The 12087-nt window shown below is 32.4% G+C and overlaps 1 protein-coding gene and 1 long non-coding RNA gene across 6 annotated transcripts; one reads left to right on the top strand and one right to left on the bottom strand.

Moving 5' to 3' along the window:
* The first annotated feature begins 7298 nt into the window (after nt 1–7298).
* LOC145041272 (uncharacterized) lies at nt 7299–10321 on the top strand. Of its 5 annotated transcripts, none has more exons than XR_013680011.1 (7): nt 7299–8073; nt 8218–8333; nt 8626–8739; nt 9593–9643; nt 9717–9937; nt 10029–10094; nt 10200–10321. It is a non-coding gene; the product is annotated as an uncharacterized LOC145041272 (long non-coding RNA). The 5 variants fall into 5 exon arrangements; XR_013680010.1 differs by lacking the exon at nt 10200–10321 and adding an exon at nt 8940–8993 and having other exon boundaries at nt 10029–10193; XR_013680013.1 differs by lacking the exon at nt 10200–10321 and adding an exon at nt 8940–8993 and having other exon boundaries at nt 9833–9937; nt 10029–10193.
* Nucleotides 10322–10425: 104 nt separating this feature from the next.
* LOC145041270 (cell number regulator 2-like) lies at nt 10426–11790 on the bottom strand. The gene is made up of 4 exons (XM_078989284.1): nt 11657–11790; nt 11465–11536; nt 10905–11117; nt 10426–10785 (listed from the first exon to the last, which is right to left on the bottom strand). Exons 1-4 carry the CDS (start codon nt 11715–11717, stop codon nt 10709–10711), a joined length of 423 nt encoding a protein of 140 aa, XP_078845410.1. The 5' UTR covers nt 11718–11790; the 3' UTR covers nt 10426–10708.
* Nucleotides 11791–12087: the final 297 nt, after the last annotated feature.

Genomic DNA, 12087 nt, shown 5'->3' on the forward strand with positions numbered 1-12087 from the left:
TGTTTTCTATTTATTTCAATTTTTATTGAAATAAATGCTCAAAAATCATAAAATATAATTAAACAGCTTGGAAATCCATTTTTATAATTTTCCCAGCTTAGTATTGTGTAATAACAGTTAAATAAAAAGTTTGAGAATTTTTATCCCTCGAATGCTATTTTCGTGAATTTATGTTGTAATAAGGACTTAAAAATTTGGAAAGTTTATATTCCAAGGTTGTAATTAATCGCCCGATATATAGAATTTCATTACTTCAGAAAAAGTGTAACTAATTGATATAAAATCCAATACTAAAACATAAATTGGCATTTCCCTATATGTAGAGTTTAGTATATTAGCATTAGATATCGACATGGAAACTCACTAGTGCGTGTGTTTGATGTCGTAGGATCCCGGTAGTAAGACGTTGGTGCATCCCGAAGTACCGCTTGTGTCTACACAAAACATCGTGAGTATTCACGCACTCCCTTGTTTTCGGTTTTTATGTTTTGGGGTGGAAAAGCATGTCCAGAAAAACTACTGTTTGCATGTTGTATTTAAATTGAATTGTATCAAACATGATTGCTATTGTATTGCTATGTTTCTTTATGTATGTCTATGCAACACGGAACATGAGAACTTATCGTACTAAGGCCCTTCCCTTATCTCTAACCATTAACTCTTTGAGCCAATGGTCGTTATGGATAGCGCTATTAGGAATTGACAACTCCTCACTCGCCCGAATCGCTGGAGTGCATGATACCATATTCATCTATGGAACGATAAGCATAGATCTTGATAGGGCTTCAGTCATAGGTTTGGTTGAGACTCATTGTTTGATCATACACATACAAACTCGTTTCTCGTTATAGCAATAAACTTGTATTCATTATTAGCAATCAACTTGTTCATCATTGAAGCAATGTACTTGTATTTACGAAAAGCCTTATTGTACGCTCGATTTTTATAAACTTGTGATACTCACCAACTATTTTCATAGTTGACGCTCGTTTTACATGCTTTTTCAGGAAGTAATTAGTAAGTGGATGTAAAGATTCATCATCATAGAGCATGCTGCATCGTGTTGAAGCTATTATGAAGCTATATTTTGAACAATGTTATTTTGAAAAGCTTGTATTTTGTTTCTTTTGAAGCTATGGGTTGTAAACTTTTAAATACTGCTATGGTGATGTATCTTTATCGTTTGCATTGAAACCGTTATCGCTGTCATACCTTGCGTTTCCGCTTTAGCGGGGTGTGACATTTATTCATATGGTATGTAATAATTAAATAGATAGTTTTCATTTGTTAAGTTTTTTAAGTATTATATTAGTTTTAGTAATAATTTATTTTTATAAAAATGTAACATGAATGAAGATGGTTGCCATTTTGAAGATTAAAAGTTTATAAATTTGATTTTATTAAAGTTTCTCAAACTTTATAAAATTATTTTTATAAACTTACTACAAGATGTTGAAGCAAGTGGGAGCACATGAAGACTTTACAATATAAGGATCATTTATGTCCCTTTAGGAATGGATTTGATAATTTTGTAATGGCTCACAAAATTATTACTAGTTAATGGCATGGTTTATGCACATATGTTATAATTGTTATGCATGCCTGTTTTTTTTTTTTTTTTTTTTTTTTTTTTTTTTTTTAATAATTATTATTATTTTTTTTAATTTTATTATGTTAGGGTTGATAAATTAGTTTTTCAAATGCAAAATAATATTTGAACATAAATAAACATCACAATGAGTTTGGTTTTAATGAAATTTACCTTTTAACATATGATGCTAAAAATAGTTTTACAATAAAACAAGCTTTATCGTTAAAACTAGTAACCGGTAAAATTTCAAAATTTAAATTGTATAAGTTTAAAATAGATATTTGTAAACTTATCAAACTCCAAACCTTATTTTATAAAAGTAAGTTTTATCAAACTCCAAATCTTATTCTATAAAAGTAAGTTTTAATTTAAAACTTTGATCACGTCAATTATATACAACTGGGTTTTATATATAGAACATTGTTAAAAAATATGATTTTAACATTAAATAAGTTTTTTAAAGTATACCATGGTTTATTGAATGCATGCAATAACGATGATATAACATGTTTTTTAAACTAGAATTATAAAAACATCAAAGACTCTTTACAAACCTCAAATCTATGCAATCATTTAAAAAAGAACACTCGCACGTCTCTTGTATGCACTAGTGGGATAAATGATATGTCATACCTCCAAACCAAGGATGGCGGAAATGTCCGGGGGTGGAGGACTTCATGTAGAGTATCACAACAAAGAGTATAATAGTGCTCAAAGTAAATACAACCAACACAAATATAATTGAAAACGTTACATCAAAGCACATGTTTACATGATTCCCATCAATTACATTATAATACAAAATGAACTGTTTGACGATTTATCGTCCCATCCTCAAAACTTTGTTGATTTCCTGTTTTCACTGAATTCCTGAGAATACAAGTAGTTTTGAAAAGTGTCAACACAAGGGTTGGTGAGTTCATAAGAAATTTCGTTGGAAAAATTAAATCGTTTTCCTTGTAAAAGCGTTACAATATGCATCCAGAAAATCCGATATTTTCTTTAAAATCTGCGTAATGTAGTCTTATGACTGAAGACCAAAATGTATAAGTAACTTTTCTTATTAATTAGAAAATGTTATGTACTTAAATGGACATGGACGCGTTTGAATTAAATGAAATTTCTGTATGTTCTCATGTTCGTTAATACTTTATATATATGTAGTCCTAAATTAGAGGACCGAGAAATAACAAGTATTGACCATACTTAAAAGTATAAATGTGGTTTCAAATGATGTGTAGTCGTAACTACCAAAACCAAAAGTGTACAGTAATATCTGTACTCATAGAGATAAAAAGTGATTTTTAAATCGACATAAAACTCATTTAGGTTTTAAAAATAAAATCCCGTAAACTTATGGATTGTTATATCCCTATGTGAGTCGCTATAATCATACTATGACTATGTGAACCTGCCACGACGTTCTCAGTGTCGCGAAAAATAAAATGACATTTGTCACCCGTAGACCTGCAAGTCCAACTGTAGCTAGCAGCAAGGTGTGGGGTGTCAAACCCAATATAGATCTATATACAAGTATCACGTTCTCCCTCAAGGAGATTCTGATTATAACTACCAGGAATTATATCCCGCACTCGGACGTACGGGGAGAGAGAGAGAGTCTCACAATATAGGTTAACAAGTTTACGTGAAATGTGTGTGAATATAAATATTTCTTGTATGAATGTACCCTTTTTGTACGAGTGTGTTGAGTGATGTATCATAAACTATACCTATTATAGTTTATCTAAAATGTATGTAATATGTATGAATTCTTTTATGGAAATGTATTAGTGTTGTGAATTTATCAAACTATAGGTAAACAACTTTACGTGAAATATGTGTGAATATAAATCTTTCTTGTATGAATGTACCCTTTTTGTACGAGTGTGTTGAGTGATGTATCATAAACTATACCTATTATAATTTATCTAAAATGTATGTAATATGTATGAATTCTTTTATAGAAATGTATTAGTGTTATGAATTTATCAAACTATACTTTTTATAGTTTAATATACGTGTTCTAAAATGAATGAAATATATTTATTATGAATGAATTAGTTTCAGTTCATGATGATAAACTAACAAAGAAACACATTCAATAATTAGAGCTTATGATTATACACTTTGCTCAACATATTACAAAGTGTTATGATATTTACATGTTGTTGGCTAAATTTAGCAATTCTGCCCTGTTTTGGAAAAATCATAGAAAAATCATACGAAGTTGAAAACTAGATCCGTAAATTCTGAGAGTTCAAAAAATGTGTCTAGTTTACTCATAATTTTTATCACGATTTTTAATGACCTCCAACTTGGGTGAAAAAGTCCACAATCACAGACTGGTCCGGATTGTTGTTTGAAATGATGGGCAGTTTTGTAAAAATCACCATAAATTGTAGAAAAATCGTATGGAGATGTGCAAGTAGTCATTTTAAAGCTAAAAACTTGAACTATTTTCACCTTGTACAGTTTTGAAAACAAAAATGTTTAAGATGCCCAAAACAGTCCGTGAATGGAGTTGAACTTTTCTGATGAAGGCTGTTAGAAAAATTTAGTTATGTTCTTAGTGTTTTAACTTGTATTCCCCCCTGAAAACTTGAGAAAACATAAAAATGTAGGGGTATGAACTCACCTTGAGTGATTTCAGTAGAGAAGTGTTGAAGAAGAGAAGTGTTCAACCCAAGAACACTTGAAGAATCACTTGAAGATTCGAAGCTCTAACGCTAATATGATGGAGTTTGTGTAAGATATTCATGATTTGAGTAGAATGAAGTGAAATAATCATAAGGAGGATGAATTATACTTACTAAGAGTGGAAGAACACTTGAAGATCAGCCTTGAATCTCGAAATTGGAGTGGGAAAAGTTTGAGAGAAAAGTGGTGTTTGATACTTAGTGAAATGAGGGCAAATGAGAGAAATGAGGAGAGAGGATGTTTGTTCCAGCTCTAAAAATGTGGGAATGAGTGTAATTTGAGTGTAAGGGATATTGAAGTGACCTAGGTAAGGTGGGGAGGTGTGGTTAGTCAAAGAGTGGGTGTGAGGTGGTTGCTTGTGACATTGGATAAGACAAAGTCAACACTCCACCTTAAATAAATCCCCCATTAGATCTTTATTATTTAAATAATGATTTTCATCAAAATATGTTTAAATTATGAATATTTAGAGTTTATTATGTTAAAATATAATTTCTGGAGAAAATCCCGCTTTAAAATCACGAAAAACGGGCTTAAAATGTTAAAAATATCAAAAATGGGCTAAATGTGATAATTTCCCGAAGTCTGGCCGAGGTTCGGCCTTCTGGTGCTGAACCGAGAGAGAGGGAGGCAGAAACCGAGAGGGAAAAAGAAGGAGGGAAGGAACCGAGAGGGGAGAAGAGAGAACAGAGGGGCGCGAGTAGAGACAGAGCGAGAGAAGGGAAGAGACAGAGAGGCGGAACAGATGAGGCGACCGAGAACCGAGGCTCGGTCCTCGCGCCCTTAGCCAACAGAGGCTCGGTTCGGAGATAGAAGGCGAGAAGTCAAAAAAACCGAATGAACTGTAGTGAACAGTACCTTCGGTTCGGTTCAGCAGCCTTCTTCATCAGGAGGGTTCGGTTCTTAAGAGGGGTTTCGGTTCCTAAGATCCGTTTTTCGTGTTTTCGCCCCGGTTAAGGGCCGGAATGACCCGAATGATTCTAAAAAGTTACGGGAACTATTTGAGGGAGATTTGGGAGAGATTTCTCATACTTGGAGAGATTTGGGAGAGATTTGACATTCTTGGAGAGATTTCTCATACACAGAGATATTTGCGAGAGTTTTCACATACTTGGAGAGATTTGGGAGAGATTTGACATTCTTGGAGAGATTTCTCACACAGAGAGATATTTGAGAGAGATTTCACATACTTGGAGAGATTTGGGAGAGATTTGACATTCTTGGAGAGATTTCTCATACAGAGACATATTTGAGAGAGATTTCACATACTTAGAGGGATTTGGGAGAGATTCGACATTCTTGGAGATATTTCTAATACAGAGAGATATTTGAGAGAGATTTCACATACTTGGAGAGATTTGGGAGAGATTTGACATAGAGAGAGATAGAGTGAAAACGATTGAGAGAGGATCCATGTGTGACAATTGTGAGTGACCGGCATCGCAATGCATGGTTCGTAAACCCTGTTAAGCCTTGTTTAAGGATCTTACACACTCCCGATGAGTATGCATCATTGTTTTATCGGTTTGGCTCGCCACGTACTACAGTTTTAGGTTAAGGAGATCTAGATGTTCGCACTTTTTGTTTTATGATTTCTCATTAGAATAGAAGTTATGTAGAAGTTTCATAGTGTGAATTTTAGTACTCATGGGCAAATTGAGTCAAACGGTTTGACTTGCTGACTTTAGTTGACTTTGACTTGACCGAAATTTGACGGTTGTCACATGATACCTAACACCTTAATGTTATCTTTTGATGCCCGATGTGTTTTCGCGATTTCTATAACCAAGTAGGCCGATTACACAAGTTTTTCAAATTGGATGATTTGATCGGAAATCTCTTGTGATAAATGATACATAAGCAAGAGAGTTCTAATGCATAGATGTGATCAAACATGCTTAATTAAATTTATTATTAGCAATTCCATAAATCTAGGAATTATATGGTAAGATATAATTGATAATCGATATCTACCGCGTTGAATTCGGATGAATGAGATATATGATACCTAACCATTTATTTGTTTTGCAACTTGGATCTTAGAGTTTGATAATTAATGTTTTTTTAGAAACTAAAAGGCGTATTAATTATTAAAGATTAAATATTAAAAATACTAAATGAATTTTGTTAAGGTTTTTTAGATATATAATCCACTCTCAAAACCATGAATTCTCATTTCTCTTTAAATGACTTATTGAAACAATATCATTTAATAGGTACAACTTCAATGAGTGAGTTCATGTCTTAGGAGACAATCTCGTGAGAGATGTGAAATTGTATACACTTAAAGGTCCTAATCCTAAAGAAATTACTTTGAGTAATAGACCTAAATATGTTACATAGTAAAGGCATCACCGTGATGCTCAAGATGCTTCTAACATCATACTAGGAATAATTATTCACTCTTTCATTTTCTAAACTTTGGTGTTTAATTTACTTGTTTTTTCTATGGATGTGTCGGTATAAATCTGAGTTTGTCTACGTTTCGACGTAATTTTTTTGACGTTTTCGTGCTTATTTTTATTTATAATTCTTATCAACCGGGTCACATATAATATATATATATATATATATATATATATATATATATATATATATATATATATATATATATTAAAATTTTGTTTAAAAGGAACATTATACTGCCCTAGGAGTTGGCAGAACTGCTCCCTGTTTATTATCTCAATTACAGTTTGGTCCCTTAATGTTAATTTCTGTCAAATGGGAATAGTATTCTGGATCATGTTTGGCGAATTTCGTCCATGTACTTACATTCCATATGGGTCCCTATATTTTCAGTTATTTGCCACTTTAATAAAATTTGGGTCTTTTTTTACTGCATTCGTTAGCTTCTTTTTCTTCTTTGTCATTGCTAAAGATAAGGATATTTAATGTTTTTTTAATGGGGTTCTAATTTCGTGTCAAATGTTACCGGATTCCACGTGCGTTCTTCCCGTTCTTTTGCTTACGTGCCTTCTTCCTGTTCTTTTGCTTTTCAATTGTGGATCTTTCTTTCTTTTTCTCTCTCTTTCACTTATGGTTGTCATCTGCTTTCGTTTCTCCGCTTCACTCTTGATTCCTCCATCCCCGTTTATTCCCTGTTCTTCTGCTACTCATTTCCATTGATATCCATGTCGAGGATGTGATGATATTGTTCTACATTTAACTTCTCCGAGCATCGGCTTCCGGCGAAGGGTGAAATACAACCCGTAACTTGGCGGGGCAACACAAATGGTGTTGCAGCCATGGCGGTGTTTGATCTCCTTTCTCCGGTTCCAAACTTGTAGATTTGAGCCTCTTTTACAAATTTTCTTCGTGTAAACAACTCCACTCAGTTCAATTTCAGAAGATGGTTTTTAACAGTGGTTGCCCTCTTGAAATCGAAGTCCAATTTTGACTTTTTTTAGTCAAACATTGTTCATCGAAGCAAATGAATCTTCATAGAAATGAACACTCCTTCGGAGCATCTCAAATATCAAACCTTTTCCCTTGTTCCATTTTCATTTATGCTCTTTGTTTTAAAAACCCGTTTATGCAGTTTTTTGGTGGGTATGAACTATGAAGAGGTAGTGATGATGAATTTGTATGCGTTTGAGTGGATTCGAGCAAAGTTAGAGATAAACAGTTGGGTGGGGAGGACTTGATTCATTTTTATTTGTGTGAGACCTTCATCTGAATCATTCCTCTTCCAGGTTTATTGTTTTTAATTTTTGAATTCGGTTTTTGCTTGGTTGGGTTATCAGAATCTTAGCTTCTCCACTGCCATTGAAGCACCACTCTTGCAGGTGATTTTCTTTAATTAATTTTGACTTTTGAGTTTTGGTTTTAGTCTTCTCCTTGCCATTCTATCTTCTATCATCAGACATATCAGCCACCAAAATGACTTCTTCTGTTACTAAGCACCATTTGCTTTCTTTTTTTGCCAATAGGAATTAATTTCATGCCATATTATGATAAGGAGAAGTTGGTCTGTCATTGGAAGACAAAGGACCAAGCAAGAAGAGCACGTACAGTAAAAGTATCCTCATGGGCCAAACAAGAAGAGGTATTTTCGGAACATTTGGTTAATTATTAAAAAGGATCGATTATTACTGAAGCTGCTTAAGGGGTATTTTAGGCAATATTTGATAATAATAGGCTGCTATGGTCCGACGGAAAGCTGTTGGTTAAATTGTGATTATTCTGAAATCTGTTTTTTTTAGTATTTTGGTCAGAAAAATTGATTTAGATGTTCTTGATTACAAGGTATTTGGGAATACTGTGTTTATCTTTACTATTGGTTTTACTTTGTGCTGTTGAGATTTAATTTGATGTTTCATATGCACTGAATGTTGCAGGTGATGATCATACACCATACGTAAAGCCAAGCTGTGCATTTTTTACCCAAAAATGTTGAGCCGACTAACTGTCAACTTTTTTTTTCAACAGCCAAACCATCTATGCTTAATCAGGTAGGTACATACAAACGACACTTTATTTCTTTGATTAGTTATGAGGATGCTTCCATTTTGCTGTTGTTTATCTGTTATATAGGGATTTATAATCATCACCTGTAAACATTCACAAGATTGTATTTGATTACATATGATTTTCTTCTGCAAATTGTTGTATTTTTTTTATTCTCAAGTGAGTTGTGTTGCTATTGACAAAGATTGCATATGGATTGAGTTTTTTTGAAGCATTCAACACAACATTCCTGAAGCTGGTATGTTAGTCACTATGTACAATTAGATTAAATGTCTTCTATATGTAAATAATTCAACATAAAAGTTTTTAATTATTTATATTTTAGTTGAACCAATGATCCAAAATCAAGAACTCCAACCATTAACTTTGTATTAGGTAATTAAAAACACATATGAAGAAACTGATGGGTAATGTGTTGCTGTTTAATTGTAGGACTTGACATCAAACTTTTGATGAAACCCAAAATTTAATATATCTTTAACCTGTAACAAAAAACAACCTGTGTAAGCTAACATTTTTTTTTTAGTTTTATGAATTATATTTATCCGTTTTTATATATTTGCTGTATATGATAACCCTTTGTTTAAAAAGATGAAAGGGTTCGACATTTGATTAAATCTAGTTATGTTTCTCATTTTTTTTTTTTTAACAATTTAGGTTTAAATTAAGCGACAAACCAAATATAATGCTTAATTTTGGTATAATTTATTTATTTTCTAAAGTCATTTTCTTTAAAAGATAAATTATCTTATTAATCTTCTCAATTATTTTAATGGGTAAATAATTATTCTTTCTGAAGGGTGTTTTAGACATTTGACTAATTATTGTATTTTGCAGGCTTTGTGAAAGTATGTTGAGAAAGAGTAGAAAGGCTAAAAATTAACGATGGTAGTACTTTTTACCATTATTTATAATTGATTCTATTAAAAAATTTCAGTTTACTAACATTTTTTTATTGTAGGATTTAGATATTTCATTATAATGTATCGTTATGCTTCAAAAAGAAGTTTCAGAGATTGTATCAAATCGTTATGCTTCTTATATTGAACCTACGAATGGGAATATCTCAATTCACAGGTCCACAGTTCCATTCAATTAGCTTAATTTGATCTGCTATGCAGACCATGAGCCTTTTCTAAAATGTTTTGTTTGTTGGGGTGGTTAGCAATTCTATATTCCAAGGCAATTCCTTTCCTTTTCAGTTTTTCTTTTCTTTTATGTTGCATTGCTGTGTACTCATTCATCTAATCACTTTTGTAATTACTCTTAACAGTTTTCTTGGTTGCTGGATGTAAGAAGACTGTTGATAGGATATGGAATTAGGGTTCTCTCTTATGTGGTAATTGCAACATCATCTCCATTCTGTTACACCAATTTCCGAAATGTTTTGTTTTATACTGTTATGTGTAACATTAAAAATGTGTCAAATTTGAATAACAAACAGATACCAGTGCAATTTGCCCTTGGATGATTAACGTTGACTTTATGTCCCGCGGGAAACCTTTCTAGTTAACTTCAAAAAAATGTTACTTGCTTAATATATTAGTATAAATTCAAGTTTCTTTATATTTTCGTGTTTTTTTCTATATACGTATGAATTTTATTACATATAATATGTTTTTATTCGACAGTATTTATTGGAGTTAATCAATGATACTAACAGATACAGATGTACTTAAGTACTAACTTTTATCAACACAATATCAAAATATAACGAATTTATGTTTTTACAACGACTGGGCAACATCCTAATTTATATTATTACAAAAGGCTCACAAACTTTAATCAAGAACTCAAGCACAAGTTGTGAGTTGTGACCTGTGGTCCACATGTTATGGGCCTTCTTATTTTTTCATTTATTTGTATACGACAAACATTAATCGATATTGAATTACAAATATTCATGATATTTTTAAATAGAGTAAACACTTCACGTTTCAAATGTATTAAGAACTACCGTTTCATTTCTCCGGGACCAACTGGCGGCATCCCGACTCCCTGATTCTGCTTCGACAAATTTCCATGCCATCCTGCATATACATATAAGAAAATTAATCTTAATTAGATCATTTTTTATATAACAAATACACAATTAATTAATTTTATTTATTTATTTATTTTATAAATGAGATTGAAACAACTTTATTACCAAGAGATGGGTCAAACCCACGATGCTTCAGCTCACGATACTCTTGGCAAAGAGCACAACACTCACAACAACAATGGACAAGGCAATCGTTGCAGGGTTCATCAGGCAACATGTACTGGTGCCTTAATTTAGAACGATACATAAAAGAATATATGCATTCACATCCTGTAAATAGACAAAGTATTGAATAAAGGGTCCCGTGTACACCGCAGGCTGTTTACACACACAAAATAATAATTATACACATGATATAACTAGGTCAAATATATACATCACTGCCAACTTTTAAATTTGTTATAAATTGTAGAGTTGTCCATTTCTTGACTTACCAAATTAATTATTGTTTTTTTAATGAAATTACCAAAATCCATATACTTTACAAAAACAAGTGATTAATTTAAAACGTTTGCTTGCAAATCATCATGTCTTTTTTTTTTTTCTATACCTTTTTCTACAAGAGCGATGTTAATTTGTTTACAACAAACTAAGTAGGAATGTTTGAATGATTAATCTGCATATATAATCTTATGATTGGTCAAAGTCGAAGCATAAACACTTACAAGTGGTACCCTTGTCGACAATCTCCGCAATTTGTCCAAACGTTATGCATGGACACCAACACGTCAAACAACCTGTGGTTTCCAAAAACAAATTGAACAAATCTTTAAAAAAATAATCATGTGTAACATATTTTGATTTATCCCTATATAAAGTATACCAGAATGACTAATATAGTTAATTTGTAGGCTTACAGTTGGAATAATCCGAGGTGCAATCACAGAGTCCAGTGGACCATTGACCGGTGGAGTTCATGAGTTGAGCCGGGACACCTGTGGGTGGTGGTGCGGTGGAAGAGTGAATCAAAAGTAAATTAATTGAGATTCAAATTTTGTGGGCTGCATATTTATAGCCACCAAGTTGGTGGTGTGTGTGGATAGAGTCGAAGGAAGTTTTCTCCTTGAATTTTTGGCAGCATCTTAAGTTTTATATTTCATGATGAAAAGTCAAAATTACATAAATAATTATGCTTGTAAGTATCACAGATATTGGAGTGTTAAACAGGAAAGTCGTGTTATGTTTTTAAAAGACACACAAGACAAAACAATTTTTATATAACACGAACACGACACAACATGATTTTCGTGTTTTGTACTTTTGTTTTACTAGCACGAAAACAATCCCA

The sequence above is a fragment of the Lactuca saligna genome, chromosome 4 (genome assembly GCF_052625555.1).
Source record: "Lactuca saligna cultivar CGN05327 chromosome 4, ASM5262555v1, whole genome shotgun sequence".
In the NCBI taxonomy this organism is placed as follows: domain Eukaryota; kingdom Viridiplantae; phylum Streptophyta; class Magnoliopsida; order Asterales; family Asteraceae; genus Lactuca; species Lactuca saligna.